General features: G+C 41.8%; 1 protein-coding gene across 1 annotated transcript in view; it reads right to left on the minus strand.

Moving 5' to 3' along the window:
* The window catches only part of gabbr1b (gamma-aminobutyric acid (GABA) B receptor, 1b), a 131064-nt gene extending 104703 nt beyond the window's left edge, over window positions 1-26361 (minus strand). The window contains exons 1-7 of the mRNA XM_030062990.1: window positions 26277-26361; window positions 25784-25976; window positions 23025-23136; window positions 17539-17667; window positions 14762-14900; window positions 7935-8120; window positions 1030-1047 (exon numbers count right to left, since the gene is read on the minus strand). Of these exons, the coding sequence (XP_029918850.1) occupies window positions 1030-1047; window positions 7935-8120; window positions 14762-14900; window positions 17539-17667; window positions 23025-23136; window positions 25784-25976; window positions 26277-26361 (862 nt within the window). The remainder of the gene's footprint in view (window positions 1-1029; window positions 1048-7934; window positions 8121-14761; window positions 14901-17538; window positions 17668-23024; window positions 23137-25783; window positions 25977-26276) is intronic.
* Window positions 26362-26955: the final 594 nt, after the last annotated feature.

Consider the following 26955-nt stretch of genomic DNA (forward strand, 5'->3'; position numbering starts at 1 on the left):
AATAATAATAATAATAAATAATAGAATAAAAACAGGCTGATTGCGAAAGGCATCTGTTAGTTTGTCTGACTCTGGGAAAGTAGGGAACATAGTAAAATTCTCCACAACTATTTCTGATCTCTTTCTTTGACCAAATAACTCATATTTAGTATATTCTATACCACATTTCCATTTTGATAACTAATAAAAAATGAGTTTAAAGAAATCCTTCATGAATTTCATCCTCTGAGCCTCCCCGAAGCAGTTTCCAATCACAGTTCATCATGACACAAGACAACATTAATTAATCCACCGAAGCGGAAATTCAGCTTTGGCTTCACCGGTTGGTAAATTCAAAACAATACCATAGAAACACAGTACATTAAATAAGAAATTCTATAAAATCACAATGTCTGGTAAAATACCCTACAACGCCATCGATCCAAAAGACGATAGTGTTGTGGATCAAGAGATCAGTGATGTGACGGCAGTGGGGATAATGGACATTTATGTACATTTTTGTCTTCATATCATCTTCCTGAGAGTAACAAAACAGTCTCATGAAACAGTAGGCAGGCTGGATCAGACGCTATAATTTGGGCCTTGTATCTTCATGAATCTTCATAGACAACTGTTATTAATATCTCCCTATTATTTTGCTCATCTGGTTTACAATTCTATTCAGTTTGCTCTTATTCCTGGACCCAAGTTGCCATACCAAGCAGACATAACACAAGACAAAATACAGTCGATAACACTTCTGTATTGGTTTCAAAATGTCCTTTCTAATGTCAAAAAATAAATAAATCTCCACAGAGTCTGCAGGTTCTCATTCTTCTCATTCCACTGGTTAGACTCTGGCTCCTCCATGTTTGAAGATGTGTGCGTCAGTTAAATACACTGTTTTGCTGGAATGAGAGTCTGCACACTGCTGGGTCACACTGGCCTACAACCACGAGCTAGCCAGGCAACAACACTTCAACAACATTCACTGTTAGCTATGTGTTGGCTGTGGACGCTACATGAGTGAAGAACAGAAAAGGTTCCTACCTGTGTAATGTCGATCATCTTCACAAACCGAGAGAAGAGAGACAAGACACAAAAGCTGAGTGAGATCGCAAAACCCATCCTGAAACATTACAGTAAGAATACATTCCAAACAGTCAAGGTGAAAAAGGCCAGAAATTTCTGATGTTCATCAGATATTGTTCCTGTGTTTTTGCACAATTATTGCCCATTGTCATTTAGTTTTGGGAAGTGATGTACAAATAAATAATAATGATGATGATTATGTACATTTGGCCTAGACAATACTGAGTGATTTGCAGTTTGAGCCGTTTCTCCTAGCTGCTAATAAAAGGAATAGTTTGTTCTTTTTTGAAAAATGTCATTTAATTCACTTTCTCCCCCAGCTGTTATGCTGAACAGTAGTGGTGTTATCGACAGAGACTGCAGGACACACACACACACACACACAGACAGACAGACAGACAGACAGACAGACAGACAGACAGAGAGAGAGAGAGAGAAACACACATGACAAGGGCAAGACATGCCAGGGATGCTGCAATGGCACAACAGAGCTGAAATCCTTCATGTGCAGAGGCCAGAGTTCATATTTAGTGTCAACAGTGTGTATAAAGTAACAGAGAATGAGATGCATAGGAAGCTGTCACTGTGAGAGCTGCATCTGGACAAGAGGGCACAACTGAGGAAGTTAAAAAAAAAAAAAACCACACACACACAAAACGTTTGACCTCAAATCTGTGTTAGTGTTTAATAATATTATAAATGACATGAATAATAGATTTATAATAATAACATTGTAAATTAAATTAAATTAAATTACACAAACATAGAACTGAAGAAAACACAGTAGTCAATTCACGAGCAAGGACCACACCAACAACAAAGTACGTTTGAACGATTTATTGCGAAGTGAATTGAACTTGATTGATAGTCTTGTAGTGCGGCTGCGTGTGGGGAAGCTTCTTAGGGAATCCACCGTAGCTCCCGGGCACGACGAACAGCCCTTAGGACTCTACGAAGACAGGAGAGGAGAAGGGAGAGAACACAGGGTGGGAGGGAGGGTGCAGAGTACGAGAGTGACAGGGGAGGAAGGGGTTAGGAGAATTTATGCAATGCCGGAAGAGGTGTGGTTGTGGTGTGGTCCTGCTCCCAAAACTACGCTCGAAAGCTTCAATTCACGAGCAAGGACCACACCAACAACAAGGTACGTTTGAACGATTTATTGCGAAGTGAATTGAACTTGATTGATAGTCTTGTAGTGCGGCTGCGTGTGGGGAAGCTTCTTAGGGAATCCGCCGTAGCTCCCGGGCACGACGAACCCCCAAAAGCTTCATTACTTGAGACGGAATTGAGTGGAGTTGGATTAGATGATCAGCGGTATTAAGGCGCAGTCTACGATTGAACGTTGGAGCCGAATATGGAGGGACAGTTGTTGGGTAGTTGACCGCATAAGGGGTCAAGCTTCTGAACTTCTTGGACGAGAAGCGGGAGCGAATGTGCAATGGCATTGATGTGACCAGAGACGTGAGCAGCTCGGAGGATGTACTGGTGAGTGACGGAGTGCCAGCTTAGACGACGCATGAACGGCGTGATGGATAAGGAATTGGAACGACCTTTGTTGATGATGTAATGAATGCCAGGTTATCGGAGTAGAGGAGGATAGACTTGCAAAACCATTCATGTCCCCAAAGGATGGCAGCGACTACGATGGGGTATATTTCGAAGAGCGTTGGGGATTCAATTTTCAATTCAATTCAATTCAATTTTATTTATTTGTATAGCCCAGAATCACAAATTACGAATTTGTCTCAGAGGGCTTTACGGAAATTACAACATCCTCTGTCCTTAGACCCTCACATCGGATGAGGAACAACTCCCTTAAAAACCCCTTTAACGGGGAGAAAAATAGGAAGAAACCTCAGGGGAGCAACAGAGGAGGGATCCCCCCGGGACGGACAGACATGCAATAGATGTTGTAAACACAGAACACAAACAATAAAAGGTATATATGTATAATGTGGGATGTTATCTAGCACTTTCTAGCAAGCTCTAGGGCCATTCTGTTGCCAACCATCTTCCATCGTAGAAACCCCCCAAAAAAACGGCAGATGGAGCAGCATTGGTATACAAGTTAATGTCGTGAGGGTGAGTCAGATGGTCAGCGTAAAAGAAGGTAATCCCATTCCAGATTGAGGGGAGGTTGAGCCACGGACGGAGTTCGGCCTGACTGGGACTGTGAGATGTCCAGCAGGGACGGAACAGAAGCAGCGATGGATAGCAAGTGGGAGATGAAGCTTGCTCATGGCGAATGATATGCGTGGCAAAGTGGAGGTGGCCTAAGAGAAAAAGAAGTTGGAGTTTGGTGCACTAAGGGGCGAGGACGTTCGAATTCGGAAGCTGATTCGATTGAGCTTCATGACTGAAAGAGAAGCTTGCAGCTGTTTTGTGTCCAGTGTGACGCCGAGGAATTCCAGAGATGTGAAGGGGCCCTCTGTTTTCTCGGAGGACGGAGGCACTCCTAGGTCAGGGAAGACTGCAGTGAGTGTAGGCAAACCCGAAGCTGGTGATGATGAGGGTGGTGAATTATGAGAAATCATCCGAGAGTGGACGATCCACGTAATTTTGTGGTTAGAAAGCAGGGCTCTGCTTTGGCTCTGGAATGGATGAAAAGACTTGGCGTGGGCGGCCATAGAGCAGGAGGAGGCTGGGTGGGAGGGGCGCTACGCAAGGGGAGAGTGGAAGGCTGCACGACGCGAAGATGTGGTAATAGATTTCCTTATCGAGTGTGCCCCGGTATCTGATGAAGTCGGGCTGCTGCGTCGGAAGCAAAGTGGACGTGATGTTTCAGAATATCATGAGAATTCTGGTAGCCAGCAGGGGGGGCTGGCATCACGGTGCCATGAACTTCGGCTAATTGTAAGTTGCCGCGACTGCTGGATGTGAGTGGCAGGTGGCACTGGCATCCCGGTGCCAGGAGCCCCGAATGACGGAAACTGCGGTTGTTGCTGAATTAGAGCTGCGAAGGTTGCTGGCATCCAAGTGCCAGGAGTCCTGAATAGAGGAAACTGCTGCTGTTGCTGGGATAGAGCTGAGGAGGGTGCTGACATCCCGGTGCCAGGAGCCCCGAATGGAGGAAACTACTGTTGTTGCTGAATTAGAGCTGCAGACGGTGTTGGCTTCTCAGTGCCAGAAATCGGTGCTGGAGGAAGCTGGTGCTTGTTGCTGGAATAGAGCTTTGGATAGCTCTGGCATCCCGGTGCCAGAAGCCACAGCTGGAGGAAGCTGGTGCTGTTGCTGGAATAGAGCTTTGGAGAGCTCTGGCATCCCATTGACAGAAGCCTGTGCCGGGGGAAGCTGGTGCTGTTGCTGGAATAGCTGTGGAAGGCCCCTGGCATCCCGGTGCCAGAAGCCACTGCAGGAGGGAGCTGCTGCTATTGCTGTAATAGAGTTGTGGAAGGCCCCTGGCATCTTGGTGCCAGAAGCTCCTGCTGGAGGGAGCTGCTGCTGTTGCTGATTTGGAACTGTGGAAGGCCCCTGGCATCCCGGTGCCAGAAGCCACTGCTGGAGGAAGCTGCTACTATTGCTGGGATAGAGCTGTGGAAGGGTTAGGGTTAGTGTTAGCTGATTTAGAGCTGTGGAAGGCCCCTGGCATCCCAGTGCCAGAAGCCACTGCTGGAGGAAGCTGCTGCTGTTGCTGGAATAGCTGTGGAAGGCCCCTGGCATCCCGGTGCCAGAAGCCACTGCTGGAGGAAGCTGCTGCTGTTGCTGGAATAGCTGTGGAAGGCCCCTGGCATCCCGGTGCCAGAAGCTCCTGCTGGAGGGAGCTGCTGCTGTTGTTGATTTGGAACTGTGGAAGGCCCCTGGCATCCCGGTGCCAGAAGCCACTGCTGGAGGAAGCTGCTGCTGTTGCTGGAATAGCTGTGGAAGGCCCCTGGCATCCCGGTGCCAGAAGCCACTGCTGGAGGAAGCTGCTGCTGTTGCTGGAATAGCTGTGGAAGGCCCCTGGCATCCCGGTGCCAGAAGCTACTGCTGGAGGAAGCTGCTGCTATTGCTGTAATAGAGCTGTGGAAGGCCCCTGGCATCTTGGTGCCAGAAGCTCCTGCTGGAGGGATCTGCTGCTGTTGCTGATTTGGAACTGTGGAAGGCCCCTGGCATCCCGGTGCCAGACGCCTTTGCTGGAGGAAGCTGCTGCTGTTGCTGGAATAGCTGTGGGAGGCCCCTGGCATCTTGGTGCCAGAAGCTCCTGCTGGAGGGAGCTGCTGCTGTTGCTGGAATAGCTGTGGGAGGCCCCTGGCATCCCGGTGCCAGAAGCTACTGCCGGAGGAAGCTGCTGCTATTGCTGATTTGGAACTGTGGAAGGCCCCTGGCATCCCGGTGCCAGAAGCCACAGCTGGAGGAAGCTGCTGCTGTTGCTGGAATAGCTGTGGAAGGCCCCTGGCATCCCGGTGCCAAAAGCCTTTGCTGGAGGAAGCTGCTGCTGTTGCTGGAATAGGCTGCAGGGGGCGCTGGCATCCTGGTGCCATAAGCCTGTGCTGGAGGAAGCTGCTGCTGTTGCTGGAATAGGCTGCAGGGGGCGCTGGCATCCTGGTGCCATAAGCTTGTGCTGGAGGAATCTGCTGCTGTTGCTGGACTTGGGCTGCAGAAGGCGCTGGCATTCTGGTGCCATATGCCTGTGCTGGAGGAATCTGTTGCTGTTGCTGGACTTGGGCTGCTGAGGGCGCTGGCATCCCGGTGCCATGAGCCTGTGCTGGAGGAATCTGTTGCTGGAATAGAGCCGTCTGGTGGTTGTCTGCTCTGGATAAAGGAGGAGGCTGTCTGTTTTTTCTAGCTGCAATGTATTCTTTCTTCTGAGGTGCGTCTTTCTGCTGACTTTAAGCTAGGGAGTGTCTGTTAACTGTTCCTTTAGCTGTGGCGGGGGTGGTGACGTTAGGACGTGGTGGGCGTGGTGACGTCATCCGGAAAGCGGCTGCTAGGTGTCGGGCCGACATCGGAATGTTAAAAAGTTTTGCTTTATTATCGTTTCTATGAAATGGGATTCCTTTATGTTTCGGTGTTTTGTGAAGAGCTGCTACGGTCCAAACGGAGATTTCTGAGGGAAACTGGCCATATGGGGACTTTGCTGGAGCGTGGTAACGATTAGGGTTGGGAATCTGTGGCATGAGGCCGATTCGATACATATCTGGATACACAGGTTACGATTCGATTCAAAAACTATATATTTTTAATACAGAACGATTTGATACAGTGTAAGAACAATACGATTCGATACGGTTTAAGAACGATACGATTCGATACGGTTTAAGAACGATACGATTCGATACAGTGTAAACAATACGATAGTTAACATTTGTTGATGTAGACCGAGCACCGCCAAATGGTGGACCGCGGTCCGGGCACGGAACCAAATTATTATTTGTTTTAAAAATTTAAATTACTTATCAAACAGACCTAACAATTCAACTACCAATGAATGAGCAGGAGCATGCCTGTGATAACATAGATTGAATATGAAAAAAGCCAAAGTGATACCTCTTCTCTGAATAGACAAGCTAAGACATTATGCTCCTGTTAGCCAGGGAAAATAGATCGGAGTGTCAACTCTTCGCTTTGTTACGCAATCTATGTCTGCGCTGCTGTAGCTGGAAAGTTTCTCTGCCTTTTGGACTCGAATGGGCCGGTGCAGTTGTTGTAATTTTTTTTTTTTTTTCTTGGTGGTGCAGGTGCAGGTGAAACGACTGGAGGGGTTGTGCCACCCAGATTTGATCTCACAGGGCGCCAACCAGCTCCGCGCTGCGCCCTTCTCAGCGCAGACCGGTGCGCCCTCGCATCCCGCGATCACATACACAATGAATGGCTGTGGTGGCCGAGGTCTGCGCCGAGCACGCGCTATGTGAAAGCCCCTTAACGTTACGGACCATGCGGGAGAGTCCCTTTCATGAGCTCTCGCGTTGTTTAGAGATTAAAACTGTAAAGCCTCAGGCAACCGACTCATAGTCTCGCGATATCCGATCCACAACTCTACAATCGATTCATCTAAGGATTCATGGCTGATTCGTATCGATTGAGGAGTCTGCTACCGATACAGCCGTATCTCTCGCCTGTAAAATCGGTTATCCGGTCGTATCGGTTTTTCGTTTCCAACCCTAGTAACAATGCGACTTGCTACATGTTCTGATGCCGGAGTGTTGCCTCCATGGCGGGGAATTTGAAACGTGTTCGGGGCGACAGAGTGGGAGAGCAGCGGCGGAGAAATGAGGAGGAAGGCTTGGGGACGTGGAGGAAGTGTCCGACAATGATAATGGACTGAGATGATTTTGGATATTTAGGAGACATGAACCGGGCGGAATACACACTTATGGAGGAAACTGTGTTGGCTGGACTGACCGGATTTTGGATGGCGGAAACGGGGTCTCGGGCACCGAAGCGAGTCGTCTTCCGAAGGAGAGAGGGAAACAACCTCCATGCTGAAGTGAGGTGAGTGGCTGCCGAGTAAAGTTTAATTTGCAGATTGCTTCGAGTTTAGGGCACGAAGTTGCCGTGTCTCGGCTCTCGTGCAGAGTACGAGAGTGACAGGGGAGGAAGGGGTTAGGAGAATTTATGCATTGCCGGAAGAGGTGTGGTTGTGGTGTGGTCCTGCTCCCGAAACTACGCTAGAAAGCTTCAATTATTTGCACAAACATGGCAGCATGCTGAGTTTGTGTAGATTCTGTTCTTATCGAAGCAAAAATCTCAAATGCAGAAGCTTTGGTGAATGCTAGAATCTTCTTGACAACTGACATAATTGGTGAATGAGGACCAATGAAAGGAAGATAGCACCATTACTGTCCTACATAACAGCTAGGGGGGAGCAAAATATCACATTTTTCAAAATAGATGAACTATCCCTTTAATGTGGAATGCTGACCCATATGATGTGAGTGACTCACAGTGACAGAAGGGCTTGGGAGTGTCCCACTTGCCCATTTTATTGCAGTGCGTTGAATTTCTTCCCATAAGGATGAAACCAGGCAGACAGCTGTAGTGCAGCACCGTCCCCTCCACCGGGGGTCCCAGGGGCCACGAAGACACCCGTCCATTCTCCAGTGATGTCCAGACCCGAGGACACAACAATACTGGGACAGACAGATAGGGGACTGGGTGATTAATTCACAAATGGTCAGAAAAATTTGTCACATACTATGGAAATGTGATTGTGAAAATCATAAAGCCGAAAAGTGAGTGCCATTTCAAATAACTTCAAAGTTGGTGGTGAGCATTAGATGAGAATCTAAACTTTGATCAACTTTACCAGGATAAGCTCAAAGACAGAACCACTGGAGGAGTGTAATAGAGCTGGTTGAGGGATTACTGACAACTGACAACCTCATGCCTGAGGAAGCCCAGACGGTTTCAAGGTGAATATTCTTGGATCTTATTCTGTGTTCAAGCCTCCATCAGATTCATGGGATAATTTGGAAGCTCCCAATTTGTAAAAAAAAAAAAAAAAAATTAGCATTGCGATCGAGCTTTGTAACTCGGATACTGAAAGGTTGTCATCAGCTTAATAACCGAATTACCGTGTTAAGCTACTGACAAGATGGCTTGCTTTAACCAACAAGTTGAGGCTTTTCACTGTTTTAAAACCTCCACTGTGGAAAACAAAGCATCTGAGGACCCAGTACAGTGAGCTGTCATTATCAAACATCATAACTGAGCCAATTTGTGTTCAATCTAGAATCCTAATTTATCCAATTTTATTTGTATGACTTGCTGGCAAACCATTAGGCATAACCCACCAAGGAGCCAACCACATTATAGATATAAAAACCTGCAACTTGACAAGTCCACAAAGGCTACCTTATTCCACATACGAGTGACACAGACTAAAGGAACCCACGAAGCCCAGTGAATAGCCCTGCATTCTGCTGCACTGTGGCTTTTCTTGTATCCCACTTGGTGCGTGAGAGGCCATGTGGACAGAGAAAATGGAGCCTGAGCACTTGGCTGAATGATGGCTTTGGACAAGGAATTTTCTTTTTCTGAGACATTCAGAGTAGATGTTAAAGCAAGATGTTGGGTTATATATTTCCTCAGGTGTGATCTGAGTCCACATAGTGGTGAAATATCATCATTAGTTGTTCTGTGCTCCCCTGGACTGCTAATCTACAACACTGTATTTCTATCTCTCCATTCATTTCCACACGGCAGCAAAAGAAAGGGAGACCTGTTGTTTTTTTTATATTGGAATAAGGCATTTTCCTCCTGTTCGCGTATGTGTTAAAAGTGTTATTTTAGTAGCTGTTTTGCTGCACCATAAAAGTGAATGGAGAGATAGAAAGCCCAGGGGATGAGGATATTTCACTCATATCACACCCAGAGAACTAGACAACCCAACACTCTACCAAAGTTCAACTCTGCTTTAACAAAAAAAACACTTCACTTCATTAGATCCCATCTTTGACCAGCCCCTTTTTTCTACCCAGCATGTGGTCAGGTTTTTCTTCCAGCATTTAAATTTGGGTCATGTTGACACTCCAGATGCAAATAAATACCACTGAATGCCAGGGACATCTTGAGGCCGTCCGGGCTCGCTCGTAAGATATTGTGACAGTGACATGTTCTATCTGCTTCTCCTCATTCCTGTTTGCCGTGTCCAGGCTGCATGCCTGCAGGAAGACTGTGTGAATCTGGATACATCTTACCTCGTTCATACAAGGTAGCGTAGATCTAGATTATTGCCCCTGTTGTAAGACAGAGGTGTAAAGGTGTAACTGTCGTAACACCATTTGCACTCAGCAAACCAGCCTCTCTGATTTCCATATGCAGTGGGAGATTCATTCATTTTTAACAGGGGGATTAACTGTTTGGAGACATCCCACCTTGTACACTCACACACACATGCACACACACACCCAAACACACTTTCATCCTTCTTGAAGGAGATTGTTGTAAGACAGTATGACTTATAACGTCACCATAAATGTATCATTGTAAATACACTTTCAAATTATCTGCAGTAGAATGAGTTTATTCATGAATGGTTTTCTCATATTTCCCACAGTGCTCCATAAGCAGGGCCTTTCTCATCAGTTACATGAGCCCTTGCGATATTGTACCATCTAAACTACTTTAAGTACACACCATCAGTGGGTTTACAAGGACAGTTGTAATTTGACTGAAGTGTTTAGCTCAATTAAGCCAAAGACCTGACTAATGTGATTGCCCCAGTATGACCAAGTCAAAAAGTGATTTACTGACACAAGTAGCCTATGTCAACCTAACCCTAACCCAAGACTGTCTCCTGGTTAATGATGAAAAGAAGACGACTTTCTTCCGGTTCACTTTTTGCATCACACAGCAACAATATAGCAACATAGCAACAACAGTAAAGTTTTCTTTTTGAAAATATTGCCTGGCTATTTTCATAAAATAGAATCTCCGTCTTAAAATTAATAAAACTGTTGGTACAAACAGTGTCCCTGTGAGAATGCTTTGACAAGATGTGTGAAAATCAGGGTTTTTCCAATTTTGGGGGGACGTCTGGCCACCCTACCACCTACTTGTTTTGTTAATATGAACCTCACACACTGCAGCCACTCAAACGTCAGGAAAAGAACTAATATCCTGAATCATGATCACTGAGTGCAAGGTAACTGGGGGGGGGGGGATGGAGAGGGTGGATGGCGAGTTAAAGGACCATCTATGGTTCACAATAATTGAGCTGCAACTTAAAAAAAACTGTCCTTTGTTTGTCCTCATTTGTACAATAGTCAGGGACCAATCCAAATTGCAGCAAGAGGGAAAAAAGGAATTTATGCTGAGTCTGGATTTTAGACAATTATTGCATATTGGTCACAGCACAGAGCTGTACAGACAATAATGTGCAAAAGTGCAATAGGTGCAGAAGTGCTGACGTTTGAGTTCCTCAGTGCAAACAGAAGAGTGCATGATAAGTCAGCTGATTTAAGCGTTACTCACACAGGTGCACCTCATCAGTGACCTAGGGCTTGATACAATACTCCTGAAGCCACTTACCTGCAGCTCATGTCATTACAAACACATTAGAGTGATGTAATTCCATAGCACCAACACATTCTCAAACACACACAGTGTTATATATGCATACAGTGTTGGTTTTTATACTGGGAATGGGACACTGGCATATGAAGAGTCATCAAAAACAGGTCATATCTAATTCTTCATTTAAGCTACAAGGATGTAGTGTTTTAAGGGAGAAGATATATCTGCATTCACATTGGAATCAAATTTGATCCATATTTCCCTTAGAAATCATCATGTCAGTGCCACAAGAGTTGTTTTCCCAACACATTGCATGCCACATTTAGTGCATGCAAGAGAGTAGAAAACATTACTGGGGCTGCATGTTCTAGTTTTTGTTTTTTTGTTTTCTTTTTTGTCCTCTTTTTTTGTCACAAAGCTGGTAAAGATGACCTTTTGCGTTAGAACATGCAGCACAATTTTGGGCAAGGAAAGAAACCTGTGGCGTTGACTTGGTGCACCTGTGTGAGTGATCCATATATGGGGCTACTCACCGTGAACTGAAACATCTGCAGTTCTGCACCCATTGCACTTTTGCACACTATTGTGTCTATGGCCCTGTTATGTGACTAATATTAAGCTAATATCAAAATCCAGACTCCATTTTTTTCTGTGTGTGTGCAAGTCCTCTCTTGCTGCAAGTCAAGTCAAAGGATATACTAGTGTCTTGAATTTTTTGCCCATTTATCCATTTTACATTGCAACATTTGCAAATCATGCAGAGGTTCTTGAGATTTCACAACATATATTCATATTTTCTTATTTGAATTTTTGGTTGAAACACCATATTCTGCAGCTAATAAAGTCATCATTGTTAATAAACCACAGAATAGAATTCACTATTACACTATTCACTGGGGACTATTGCTGGGCAGATGTCCCACCTACAAGGAAACAGTTTTTCCATTGTTCCATTGAAAGTGTATCCATTGTCTTTTCTACAAAGGTATTCATTGTTGAAGTACTTTAGCTATCTCCTGCCATCAAGTACTCCAAAGACAGAGGGGAGCTGTGCATTTTTTATAGCCCCTTTGATGAAAAACTATGAAATTCACAATATCATCATATTCTCAGTATCTTAAAGGCACTGGTGCTTTTTGTCTTCTGGGTTAGGGTTAGGTGACGACATAACTTATGAAGTTAGTCAGAAGAATTGAATTTAATTGAAACCAATGGCTAGATAAAAGCGAGGAAAGGTGATATTGGAGTATTTACATTTTGTAGATATTACACTAAACACGCAAAATCACCAGTAAGGGCCTTTAAGGAACCTATGCCCTTCATTAACCTCTATCAGCAGTCAGTAGAAGATAGAACTTCTCTCCTCTTGCACAAATCTATGGATCAATCAACATAAAATCAATACATCTGAGAAAATCTTTTTTTTTTTTTCTTCAATTTGTGGGCAGAGGATCATAAATATAATGAAGAAATTTGTCTTCTGCCCAACCTGTACTGCATATATACATTTAAATGAGCCACAGCTAAAAATGTCTAATATAAAGACATATAGACTTTGTTTTATGATTGTTTGAATAAAACAGTAAAACATGGAAGCATGTTCATGCTCTTTCTGGCTAAAAGTTCAGGTTTTCACTGTTTTATTGAAGGTTTTATCAGATCACATTTCTTGCAGTTGAAAGTTGCACATGTGCAATATTGCTGGGGTTTCTGGCACTGATCAGGTAGTGACAGCCCCAGTGCATTGTTGTTCAGTTTGTTTTCCCATTTCCTCTAGAAGAATCCTATGTGTATTGCTCATCAGTTAGTATTTGCGTTGTGTTATTAATTCTAGTAATAATTACTCTCTTCATGAATGGTCTAGTTATTGCAGCTGTGGTACGTTTTCAGTTTCTACTTCCTGGTTGGCACTGTTACAAAATAAAAAGCCTTGATGCCAAAGGAGCAAAAGCAGTGTCACTGCAAAGACCACACAGTATGCACATTATAGATAGGCACCAGGGGTTGTATGTATCAAGGGTGTGTACACATAAAAATGATACTGAGCAAAAATCTATGCAAAGATTGGTATGTATCAAAGGGAAACTTGACATAAGAAGGTGTGTGCCTCTGAGCAGACTCTGCAGGTGGTGTACACAGATTTTTACAGAGAATGTACAGTCACTCTGAGAGATTATGCAGGAACAGTTCCAAATGTGATATTTTTTACTGTTTTTTACACTCAGTGTAATAATCTCTGCTCTATGTCCAAAAAATTTCAGAGCAACATTAATGGGTTTTAAATTGGTGTATTTTGCCCAAGATCATATTTTATTGCTGTTTATTTTTATATGACAAAAATGTGGCATTATGGTAAAATGGACAGTTAAAATACACAGTGACACCAGGGTGCGGTTTGTGAAGAAAAAAAAAAAAGATAAGGTTTTTATTTTTAGAACAGATCAGAACCACAGTGTGCCAATCTAGACTAGTATTTATTTTAGTCCATTAAAAAGTCACAATATTTCCACTCTCAGCGATGTGATGTTCATGCCTCATTTTTTCTTCATCCAGACTCATAGCAGATGTGATCATATACAGCAAAACAAAAGGTTAAATACTAATTTAACATGCCAGAATTAAATGCTCAATACAGTGCTGTGGATAGATGTGGCCACAAGTGACTGTTAAATTCAGCTCTGTGTGCAGTACACTGCATCATCATAGAGCCTCGACACGCTGTCATCCCCACTGTAACTCACTGTCAAATCCATTTATTTTTTTGTTTTCGCCCTAAAGACTGTTCTCAAATTGTAGCATAGATTTTTGAACAGCCTATTTTATTTTAGATATTTTATATGGTCTATGGGTAAGCAGCATCAATCATGATAAGGGGGATACATTTTTGTCCCCACCAGAGATAAAAACAATTCAGCCGAGGGAGGATGACTGAAGGGAAGAAATCCCTCCCACCCCCTGGCAAACTGCTATTACAGGCTACTGTTAAAACAGAAAATGCCCCATCATCAGATATTCAAGTTCAACGCACCTTTTCCCCACCAGGCCAAATCATTATGAATAAACAAGCAAATACATTTCACCCAAGAAAGCATAGCTAAACTGTGTAAAGGTGTGCTCAATCACAGCGACCTCATCTACCAATATTTTTGTTTCACAATCGGTGAAATGACACTTCTTCTTTTGTGCTCAACATTTAATATGAACTTGCACTTGGAAATCAGTCGGGCATTAACAGGTTAATTGTGGGAGTTTCTCTAACCATTTATGGGCAAAAAATGGCCGTGGATATGTGCGTGCTCACGTGCACACAATTCCACACTTATTTCTCTGCTTCATGATGAGAAACAGGTCTTTTCATACAGCTGACGAAAACATCTGCACAGAGAAACGCAAACCTGTGTATATGCATCCATTTAGTGCAGATGCTGTGCAAACTTTGCATTTTTTGTGGAAGTTTTCTAATAACTTGCTTGCAATCATTTTACAGATATATATCACTTTCTTCCATATGATAATAGAACACAATAATTATCAAAGAATAATAATGAAATGAAATAAAAATGTATAGCAAACTGGTGATAAAGGTGTTCAGCTTCAGTTAGGTTGCATTTTTCAAGAAGTCATTGAAAGTTACATTACATGAATTAATGATTTTCAGGTGGCAACAGTTTTCCTGTGCATATTTAGTGTTTTGGAATGAAACCCTTCATGCATGAATCTATAATAAGTGAGAGAGTTGAAAGTTTGAACTCACAGCATCTGCTGCGCTGGCTCAGGTCGGTCCAAGTGCCGTTGGGCAAGCATTTCCTGACCTTGGGTCCCACGATCACCCTGTTGCCTCTACAGATGTACTCTATTTCATAGTCTACCGGCAGCACCTGCACACTGCGGATCTACAACACCACACACACACACACACAGTTTGTTAGTCTAATCACAAAGTGAGCTCTGCAGGTTAGAGCAGGGGTTTACTCATGTTCTGGACACCCATCTTGACTTTCATTAACCCACAGCACATATTCACACGGTGGCCATTTTCCTCTGACATCACGCTCAGGGTGGGAAGCTCAAATGCTATAATCAAAAGGTTAATTTCTTACAGCTGTGTTGCATATCTTATAAACTTAGGGAATCTGAAAAAATTTTATCATTTCACTGCTTTTCAATTGATCAGCAACTGTGAAAACAATGGATAGTGAAAATCTGGAGGGACACTGGACTTTACACTATATGGACAAAAGTACTGGGCCACACCTCTTAATCACTGAATCATTCGAAAGAGCTCACTGAATTGCAGCGTGGTGCTGTAACTGTAATGTAATACAATGCCAATGTTGCAACAAGTCAGTTTGTGAAGTTTCTTCCCTCCTAGATATTCCACCATCAGCTGGAAGAGGGATTATTGCAAAGCGGAAGCGTTTAGGAGCGACTCGGCCACCAGGGGGCAGCACCATGTAATGTTACAGAGCGGGGTCGCCGAGCGCTGAGGCTCATAGTGTGTAAAAGTGGCCGACGCTCTGCTGACTCAGTAACTGCAGAGCTCCAAACCTCCACTGGCATCAACATCAGCACAGAAACTGTGCGCTGGGAGCTTCATGGCATGGGTTTCCATGGCCGAGCGGCCGCATGGAAGCCTTACATCACCAAGCACAACGCCAAGTGTCAGATGGAGCGGTGTAAAGCACACTGCCGCTGGACTCTGGAGCGGCGGAAACTTGTTTAATCACATTTCTTTATCTGGTGGTCTGATGGACGAGTTTGGGTTTGGTGAATACTGTGCAGTTTGCTGGAGGAGGGATAACGCTATGGGCTGTTTTTTCTGGGCTCAGCCTCGGCCCCTCAGTTCCAGTGAAGGGAAATCTTAATGCTTCAGCTCACCAAGACATTTTGGACAATTCTCTGCTTCCAGCTTTGTGGCAACAGTTTGGGAAAGGCCCTTTTCTGTCCCAGCATGACTGAGCCCTAGTCCACAAAGCTGCTGGCTGAGTTTGGTGTGGAAGAACCTGACTGGCCCGCACAGAGCCCCGACTTCAACCCCATCCAACACCTTTGGGATGAACCAGAACAGAGATTGGGAGCCAGGCCCTCTGGTCCAACATCAGTGTCTGACCTCACAAATGCTCTTCTGGATGAACAGGCAAAAATTCCCACAGACACACTCCAACATCTTGTGGAAAGCCTTCCCAGCAGAGTGGAAGCTGTTCCACCTGTTGTAGCTGCAAAGAGGGGACCAACTTCATATTGACGCCTCTGGATTTAGAATGGGAGCTCATAGAAGCTTCTGTAGCCGCAATGTGGAGTTGGCCCAATACTTTTGTCCATAAAGTCTATCACTGCTACTGTTAGACAACAGCTAATATTAGCATTCATCCACTTCCTCGCTAATGTTAATGTTTGATAATATTACCTGATACCTGAAATATAAATGAACACCATAGATTTATTTCTTTTAAAGACCACAAACTAAAACCTTGAAGTAAAATGCACTGGATGTGATCAGGCTTGCAATGTAACGTTAACTGTCTTTTCACCCAACCTCAGAAATGTTCTGGTTATGTGACGCTGTGATCAGTCAGATTTCTGTGTAATCTTCAAGCAGATGACATCCAACACAAAAGTGTGTTCCAAGCTCTTTAGCACTGAGTGTTTTATGTGGCATGACATGCCTTCATCAAGGAAGAACTCACAACAATGTCAAGTATTCATGTCCACTCTTTTTCCTACTTGTTTGATGAAGTGCACGGCTCCCATTTTTGTTGGCCTCAATCTACTGAGCATATTTAAAGGCTAATGACATATTCTTGCCACTGGGTTATGGTAAGGGTTAGGGTTAGGGTACATTCCTGGGAAGTCTGAAGGTGGTCCAAATCCACAATTCATGCAGTTTTGAGATTGAATTACCCGCAATTCAATGCAAAACAGATGTGACATAGTATTTCAAATTGCAGACTAGGAAAACAAAACAAATTTATTATGAGAAAAATTAGCCTAGATGACAAAGAGAAAGAATTAAAAGACAAAGAAAAAGAAGAATTAGAAGCAGTTACAACAGCTAACATGCTGTTTATTTGTAATTAATAATGGCTGAAAGTATAGTTATAAAGTAAGAAATACATTTTTCTTTTCTCTCGTTTATTTAGTATGTCAGTGAAATATTCTACAAGTGTTGCAAAATAAGGTGAGTGACTTTATTCTGGACTTGCCAACATATCTAATATTATGTGTGGGCAGAAAAAAAATCAATTCAGCTTTTGATTGTGACTCTTTGTCTCACAATTATCGATTCCCTGATGCCAAAAATTGATCTTTCTAGTTTCATTTTCTTCACTTCACTGTGTCACTTTGCTGCTTCAAATGTGTTTTTGAAATTTTGGCCTTTGTGACTATGAACACACAAGCATCACCAATTGCTGTTGCTAAGTGAATCCTGACTAATTGAATCGTGAGGTCACTGGTGTACTCCTAATTTCTGCTGCTTTTATAAGAGTAAAGCAGCTTTTAAAACATATTCTATGAGCAGCCATCCCTTACCTGCTCCTGTGTCAGACCTCTGTACCTTATCCCTCCATCTCTAGGAGGACGGATGATAGCACAGCCTGAAAAGAGAGACCAATAATCAGATGCAGCAGAAAGAGATCCAGCCCTCCCTCTGGCTCCTATCTATCTCAGTCTGCTCTGTGTTAATCTGCTCCTACATAGATGCTGACGCTCAGTGACCTGCCTGGACAAAATATCACTTAAGATGAAGAATCTGCCAATACTATTCTACTTTTATATGTACAATGAAAAGAAACTTGCATAGCATGTTGGAAAAAGCACCACCTCAGCATTCAGTACATTTGAATATGTTTTGAAGCTTTACGTGTAGATATTTAAGGGTGTTTTTTCCACCACTAGATGGGAGTGTCTGCTACATTTTCAACCAGTTGCCTGGTTTCCACCACAAGGCACACTTACTGTCTGTCCATGTTAATATTTTTGCTCCCCTGACAGCATCCCTGAGGCCTTTTGCATGTTGCTGCTGCTGGAGTTCATATGTCAAATTAGCAATTTCACATAAAGAAATTGTGCTTTCAGTGTTTGGAAACATGGTTAATGTAACCAGCTGGGACTTTATTGGCAGGGAGTTTAGAGGCAAGATTAGGGGTTTAGGAAGGGAGGACATGCTTCTCTGTATTAAAAGCAAGCTGTAAGCCTTTGACACCTGTCCCTTCCAATTATTTCTGCCCAACGGATTACTGCATTCTTAGCTGATCTACACACTGGTCAGAAACACAAACTCCCCCTTAAAAAAAATATCCTTTTAACCCTCTGAGACCTGAACAAATTCACTTGATTTCTTTCAAAAACAGAATACCATAATAGCAGAATCACCAGAAAGTTTGCAAAGACTAATAATAATAATAATAATAATAATAATAATAATAATAATTATCATTATTATTATTATTATTATTAGTATTATTATTATTTAAAAACATGTAACATTTCTAATTATTTAAACATTGAAATGGAACAGAGGACAACTGACAGCTGATATCATATCTCCTGTGTTTAAATGTTTGTGAAGGGCTTTCACAGCCATTTAATTTGAAACCTGCCCAAATTCACTTCACTCATTTCTTGTAGCATCCAGTAATGTAATAAGTGCCAATAATATTTTTTCCATTCTTAATGTAATAAAAGTTTATAATGTAAGAACTTACCAATAACATAATAAAAATTTTCTTGACCAGTAATGACATAATGTAACAAGGTAGTACATTATTGGCTGATTATGACATTATTAGCTGGGTAACCAAAAAAAAAAAAGAAAAAAAAAGAAAGAAAGAAAGAGAAAGAAAAAGAAAAAGAAAAAAACATGACACACACACACACAGGTTAGACTTATCTAACCTGATGGTTAAACTTATCTCCCGTTCCAGGAATTCTGATTTGGTAATACATTTTCATGTAACCTTTCAGGAGTCAGGTTTGATATATGCACATAGAGAGAGGGAGAGCTGAATGGCTATAACAGTGTGCTGGAAACCCTTTGTTGAAAAAGTGATTTAAATAAGTGTAATTAAAGATGACATCTTTCATGAAAAGAAACAGTGGTCTTTGTATTTGAGAACAAAGCATCTTCAGAGAGGTATAAATTTCATACTATACAACACAAGAGCATGTGTGTGTGTGTGTGTGTGTGTGTGTGTGTGTGTGTGTGAGTGTGTGTGTGTGTGTGTGTGTGTGTGTGTGTGTGTGTGTGTGTGTGTGTGTGTATTTATGTTGTCTTTTTTTTTGTTTTTTGTTTTTTTTGTTACCCAGATAATAATGTAATAACCAAAACATTTTTAAGTTATTGGTGCAGAAATGTTATTAAATCATTGGTACGTTATTACGTTATTGACTTTTATTCCATTAAGAACAGAAAAATGATTGCATTATATGTTTATATTCAAAATTAAATTACAAGAAAATTACAATTATTATGGTGGCAGGTGATGTCACTACATGTTGTTCTCTGTGGCTGGTGACATCACCTGCCACCAAAGACCAGCCACCATACTTTTCACCAGTAGAGGTCAGGCTTCATTCAGATTTGGGCTTGGGTTTTAGTTACTCTTTAAATGTTAACAATTCAATTTCAGATCTCTGTGGAGGATGAACAAAGTGTGGAAGAAGTGAAGACATCTGACTCCTTTTCAAAATCACTTCATTTTCCAACATGTCTCTACACAAAGCAAGCAATTTGCTGAAAAACAACATTTGCATGCTTCTGAGTCCCGGCCACATGGGACTGGTTTGGAGAGCTCTACCCAGACATAAGTCACTCCACAGTGACGCATTTGACAAGACTGTGAACACAATCAGTTGGTGTGATGGGAAAATAGGCTGCAGGTCTAAAAAAAAAAATTACATGTGAAAGGCATACCAGCAACAAACTAGATACATGGCACTTCCACCACCATTAGTCACAAGATATGCCATTTCCACATCACATGGTTGACCAAATTCAGCTCTTACTCTTCTTGGTTTTTCGTGTTTTTAATTGAGGGTGATGTTTTCTGTTGAAAAAAAAATTTAAATTAAACAGTTATGAGGGAATAGTTGAGTTCAGGAGTATTTCTGTTGCTGGTTATGCACCTTTTTGTTATAGGCCACGCCCACTGCCACAATGCCTTTTGGCCAGTTGACATGAAAGGTTAATCAACTCTTCCTTCGTTCCTCCCAGGGATTGTTCTGTAGTACAGTACAGTACAGTAGGCCTGTTTGTGGACAGCTACATCTACTTCATTAAATTACATTAGGTACATGTCTTGACTCAAAATATTTTAACAGTGACTTCACAATCCACTGTGGTCATCATTCATCAGCAGATAAATTGTCATCTATCAGTTTGCACTCACAAATACTTTTGGCTGTAAAGGCAACTACTTTAAAATTACTGAGAAATAAATTAAAAATAAATGAAAGTGGTGGCATTGGGGCTATATTGTTGGGCTTTTTTGTTGTTGTTGTCTGAATTTTTTCTCACCACACATGAGCACCAAAGCTTGAAAACAAAGTATTTTCCATTGTTTTATTTTTAAGAATCACTCTTGGAAAAGCCAGCCATTTAAAATCCTGCTAATCTTCTGCTTTATAATAGCAACCCCAAAATAACACGTGTGTGATCAAAAGATTAAACAAGATCACTTGTAAAAATCATCATATACTCAGAACTTTTTTATTTTTCAGTTTTACAGCCTGGGGTTGTGCATACAATTCATGAATGTGAGACCTCTGGGAAAAGGGATTTAGTCCATCCAAAAGACTTTGACATCAGAAATGGTTATTGTAGCACATAGATTTCAACCCATATAGATTACAGGATAGATTACTCACTTATACTGAAGTTTCAGTCAACAACTCTCTCATTTTATTCTTATTTTTTATTTTTATTCTTTATTCTTTAGTGTTTACTTGTATTTTGGTTTTAATTTTTGTTTTCAGTTCAGTGTAGTTTCAGTTTACTGTTTTTTGTTTGTTTGTTTGTTGCCCAGTCTTGTGGACATCCTAGTCTCAGTAACCATCAGCAGCAACGCAAACTCATGCTGCTGCTCTCACATCTGAGCAAACTGACACACAGCACAACTGAACACAGTTTACACACTTTGGTTTTAGTTTAGGTAGTTTTGTAACAACACAAAGTCTTTTCACTTAATTTTGTTTTTTTTTACCCCCAAAGTCTAGTTTTTATTTTATTTCAGTTAACTAAAATTTATTCACACCTAATTTTAGTTTTTTTTTAGTTAACTAGAATAACCTGGTTTACCATACATATCTTTGGGTTTCAGATCCCTTGTGTTTTTGGACAATATCAGAATACATGTGTGTGATTAAAAAAATATATTTCTGCAGTGGAGTGTTTTGTTGTTCCATGTGTGCTAACTTTGGACAATTGAGCATTCCACACAATATTTTTGGCTGACGGCATCATGTGTCTACATTGCAGTTTGAGTTTCTAATTCTTGGTTGTATTATGTTAGGTTCCTCAACCAACACGTCCAGCTCGGCTGCAGCTTTGTGCTTTCCCTGCTGTCCTTTCATTTGCAACACCGCTTTGGTTCCAAAAACAAGAGCACAGAGGATATAGATTTTGAGCAAGAGGTCTGACTCTGGTCCAAATAATGAGAAGCGATCCTCAGCAAGTTAGCTGCAGCCCATAGTAATGGATTAATGGATTACATTTATATAGCACTTGATGTTGATACCCAAAGCACCTGACAATGAGGTCACCTCAACCACCATCATGTAGAGCAGTACAAAGTACAAAGCTAATGTTAGCGCTTCATACTGTGGGCAGAGGTCTGTTACTTTGTATAAATTCAGTGAACCCTCATGTTGTATACAGATGGTGTGCATTGTTATTATGACAAGAACATGCATCTCTTTCATACGTAACACAGGAAATAGTTTTGCACCAAAACATTCAGTAACTTTTAAAAACCATAGGCCTATGCTTGCGTCTGAATGATGCTGTTGTGAGGCCCCCACACTATGGCTATGGGTTATACAGCAGGGGCTTTCAGACTTTGTCATGCTGTGGACCCCCAAGTTTACTTTCAGTAAGCCACCGACCCCCATTTTAAGTCATTTTGCTCTATAAGGACCCTTACATCAAGAGGGGTTTTTTTTCTAAAGGAATTTAAACACAAGAATCTTTTTTTGTTTTTTTGTTTTTTGTTTTTTGTTTTGTTTTGTTTTTTTCATTTTTGTGTGCAGATTTGAATGTAGTCAAAAAAAAATTGTTTGTCTAATTTTCTGGTCATTCATTCATTCTAACATCCATTCAATCATTAATTATCTATTTATTATATATTTGTTGTTGCTGTAGTTTTTGTGAGTGCTTTACTAATGTTCCATGAGTTGTTTTTGCTAATTTACTGATGACCTTTTTTCCCAGTTTAATTTGATTTATTTGAAAACTGATGAGTATTTTAACAAGAAATTACCCAAACATTAGCAAAAAAAAAAAAATCAGTAAAAAGTTACAAGAAAATGACCAGAATATTCTCAATTATATTTATAATCAGAATCAGAAAGTTTTTTATTGATCCCTGAAGGGAAATTGGGTCAGTTGCAGTCAAATTCTTAGAAGAAGAGTTAAATGATATGAAATAGATATAAATATTAAAAAATAAAAATATGTTCATTACAAATTGTTAAAAAAGTATGTGCATTATGTATAAAGTTGTACATATAAGGATTAAAATGATCTGTTTGAAGATCAGATCAGTGATTCTGGATCAGATTTCTTGTGTCTAAAAGCTTGTGAAATTGAAAAGCTTATGAAAGGTGTCTGAACACGGCCTGAGGTTGCAGACACCTTTCACAAGCTTTTAAATTACCACGCAATTTACCAACTTCCCATTTAGCTGAGGACGTCCTGGAAGACCCTCACGAAGCCCACTTTGAAAACCACTGGGTCACAGGCTGGCACTGTGATTTGCAGGATAAGGAAGTGAGTCTCGCAAAACTGAAATGGAACCTACACCCTTGAGGCTGCACGACACTACAGCACCAGCTGATGAATAATCTGCAGTGACAATAAGAAGCCTGGGCTGGGCCTCGTCCTGCAGCAGCAGGCAGAGAGAGCAGGCCACACTGAGGCAGAGCCACAGGACAGGAAACAAGCTGCGAGACTCCTAACAGGCTCTTTGATGAACACATCAGCTTTTGATGGAAACAGAACGTGACCTCACTGCTCCCCAAATGCACACACATTAACCCTCGCAATCCCAGGAGTTTTATTTCAGCCTCTGAACAAAATTTGTTTTATTTATTTATTTTTCTATTTATTTATTCATTTATTTATTTATTTGTTTATTCATTTGATGATTTTTGGTTTAGCAATTTTCTTCTTCTTTCTTGCTTTTTTTTTTTTTTTTTTGCTGTTTTTAGTAAGTTAGTGGTCATTTTATGGTACACGTCTTTTTACCAATTTCTTGCAAATTTTTGGGTCATTTCTTGCTAAGTACATTTTATCAGGTTACAACCCTTTGTAACCCAGGAGCCAATGGGCAGCTTTGAATTATGAAAAGTTTTTGTTTTTTTTTAACTCTCTGAACAAACCCTTTGTACATTTTGTGGTAATTTGTGATTTAAATTTAAATATAAAATTATAATGATTATAAGTGGTGTTTTCTGTTATTGTATTGTGTTTTATTTTTATTTATTTATTTTTACACATTTTCCAGTCATTCTTTGGCTAATTTTCTGAACATTTCTTTTCATTCATTTGTTTTTCTGACTCTTAAGATTATTTTCAGGTCAGTGTTTTTTTTTTTTTTTTGCTAGTTTCTTTTGAATTTGAAGGTAATTTCTTGTCAATTTGCTCATAGCCTTTTTGCTTTGGTTTGCTCAGGTGTCAGAGGATTACAGGTCAGATCAGTGATGCTGGATCAAACTCTTGTATGCCTTTCACAAGCATTTAACGCTAAGAGAAATCAATCTGTCTCGGGAATAAGCTAATTTCTAGATTAGGCCTCCTCTGTGTGCTAGCATTCCATATTCCTCTGCTTTTTCACTACCAGCCTCTATTCACTGAGGCAACATCATAGGTACTTTCTATGTATCTGCTTATCTGCTTATCTCTAGTCTCTCTGTCTCCTTTTCCCTCCTTTCCCCTGAGGACAGTACATCTGGAACCTGCAATTCCAGCAAGGTTCACCCACAGTGTAAAGTCCTAATTACTAAACATTCACCACATTTCTCACCAGAGGGCAGGAAAGACCACTGGACGTGACTCCCATAGCAAACAACCCCCCACTATGCCCTCATGCTTGGCACAAAGGGGAAATGACAGCTCGCTAATCTGGCGGCAGGTTTATGTCTGTATTACAGAGATCTGACATCTGCCTCTGAGCATTAGCGTCAAACCATGAGCTCGGATATAAAAGGATGATAATAAGCGCTGTGTGTTTACAGCAAATATTCATTAGTTTTTTTTCCAGCTCCCATTGGTTGCAGAATGGTTTTTAAACACTGGGCTGGGCCTGTCTGCCAAGCCAGGCTGTTAGAAGTGGGAAATGGTGCTTGTCCAGTATGAGTCTCAAGAGCTGTGGCAGCAATTTCATGCCCAAGAGGTGACTGATATGACAGAGGAAAAAATGCAGAGCAAAGACAGAAATGTAGAATACTGAATGCATGCAAAGCAGTCTCATCAAATGGTAGACATTTGACCATGCAAAGGAAAAAAAAAACAGTGCCTACCAAGCAAACATTTTGACCACAGAACTTCAATGGAATGGAACAGTCATTGCTCTGTTTGCCTGCTACAGAATAAAATGGTGATTATAGGTGTTTGCCACGGTGATAATCAGCAGGGCCGTGAAGTTGGTCCCACTTGCTTGAGAACTGCAGATATGTTGTACTGGTGCTATAGTGTGAAAGCAGAACATTGGCTAACAGACACTGACTGAAGGGCTGGACGTCTTTCCCCTGCTTTGGTCCTCACTGCAAAACGTCTCACCTCAGAGAGCTCGGTTAAGCCATAACACCTAAAAATAGTTTATACTCTAATGGGCGGTTGCAAGAGATCCAGTAAATTCATGATCTGTAATAATATTACAATCCTGTGATAACTCATATTTTGTTAAAAATGGTTAAAATGCTAGAAAAACAAATTTAATTAATTCACTGTTTATTTCATTCATTATAGTTAAGCTATAATAATGTTATCAGTGATCGGCACAGTGGTCTTAATCTGCTAGCCAGAGACTGATTACTTTTGTCTCCACCTACATGGCCAGGGCAAGTCGTAGTATTTTCCTCATTTGAGTAAATGCCTCATCAGGTATTTTGCATGATTTTGACTATATTCTGACTATATTTTGACTATATACTTGACTGATGTCTGCTCTCATCTCTCTCTGTTTGTTTGGATTTTAAATATCTTAGCATGTGTTATTTCTGAGATCATCTAGATTTTCTGATCCTAAGGATCTCTGGTCAAGACAAAAGGAGTTTTAAGTACATATATAGCTTGTGATCTGTATTTACTTATATTGCTGAAATTAACCTTTGTTGAGTGCTGCCACCAGCTCACTACAACTTGGACAACAGATTCTCTCTACTATACGGACAGTTCAAGGGAGCTTCATTCCTTTTGCTGAGGAACGAAGACCAGTACCGCCAGACCAGAAGTTTCATTCATCTGACACTTGTCCAACAGCTGTCGGTGTCGGTGTGTGCTATCTCAATGCTGTGGGCTGTGGACGGGAGCCCTCATGTCAGTTGCAACCAGACATACCTCCACTCAGCCCTTCTGACTGCGAGGAGCTGGAAGGAAGAATATCCACCCTGTATCAGTTCCAGAAGGCTGAGGGGCACTTGGACACCCTCGTATCGTATATGTTGGACCTGCAGCAGCAGCAGCCGCCATGGAGGTGGACTCGACTGTTCCGTGCACTCCCCCAACCCTGCCCAATGATTCCTGGATCCAGCTAGGAGCAAGGCCAAAGGCACTCATCAGTTCTACTCCGTACCCGCAAGAGCAGTGGACCAGAGTGGTCCATCCTAAGCATAAGAGGTCCTTCTCCCGGTCCCCTCCGCCCCATGATATCCAGCTAAGTAACAGATTTGACATCCTGAATGAACAGGATTTTTCGCCATTGTCTGGTCACCTGCAACCTGTGGAATGTGTCTAAGGCTCACCACGTAAGGATGCAAAAACTTCAGCGCTGGTTCGAGCCAAGCTACACAGACACAAGGCTCATCCTGCCCATGGAGCTGTAAAAACGTACCGTCCCTCCACCGTTTCCCCACGGAATCGACGTGCCTCAAAATAGCCAAGATTCTGTCTTTCCCTGAGGCTAAAGTCATGGACATCATAGCAAAGATCCAAAACATCACGAATAACCACTGCTTTGCGCAAAACGTAGGAGTAAATAATATCTGTGACCAAACAACCAAGCTGCTTAAAGATATGAATCACCTTTTTAGCCTAATGCAAGAATGCGGTAAACAAGTGTCAATCTCTGGCCCGATCCCCTGAGAAAAGGCACTGAACAGTTTAGTCGGATTTTGAGTCTCCACAGCTGGCTTCAGTCAGCCTGCGAAATGTACAATTTCATATTTATTGATCACTTTAATCTTTTCTGGAATCGCCCCTCCCTCTATAGGGATCCACTGGGATGAAAACTATCCCGATAGTTTTCATCCCAGTGGCTTTGGCAAACCATACTTACAAATATGCAGTGAAACCTGGCCCTTCTAGCACTATTCCAGACTCCCCAGAACCAACAAAGAATCTGTTGTCCCACCTCATCTACTCTGCCCCACACAGTATTATAACCCCAAGCCCTATTTGTAGCCCCGAAGAAGATCAGCACTGATTAGGACAAGACCCCGTAAGCTAAGAATCAACAGTGCTAACTTACACAATCTAAGACATAAAACCAGCCAGTCTAGAGTCTAATGTTC

This window comes from Myripristis murdjan, chromosome 11, assembly GCF_902150065.1.
Source record: "Myripristis murdjan chromosome 11, fMyrMur1.1, whole genome shotgun sequence".
NCBI lineage: Eukaryota > Metazoa > Chordata > Actinopteri > Holocentriformes > Holocentridae > Myripristis > Myripristis murdjan.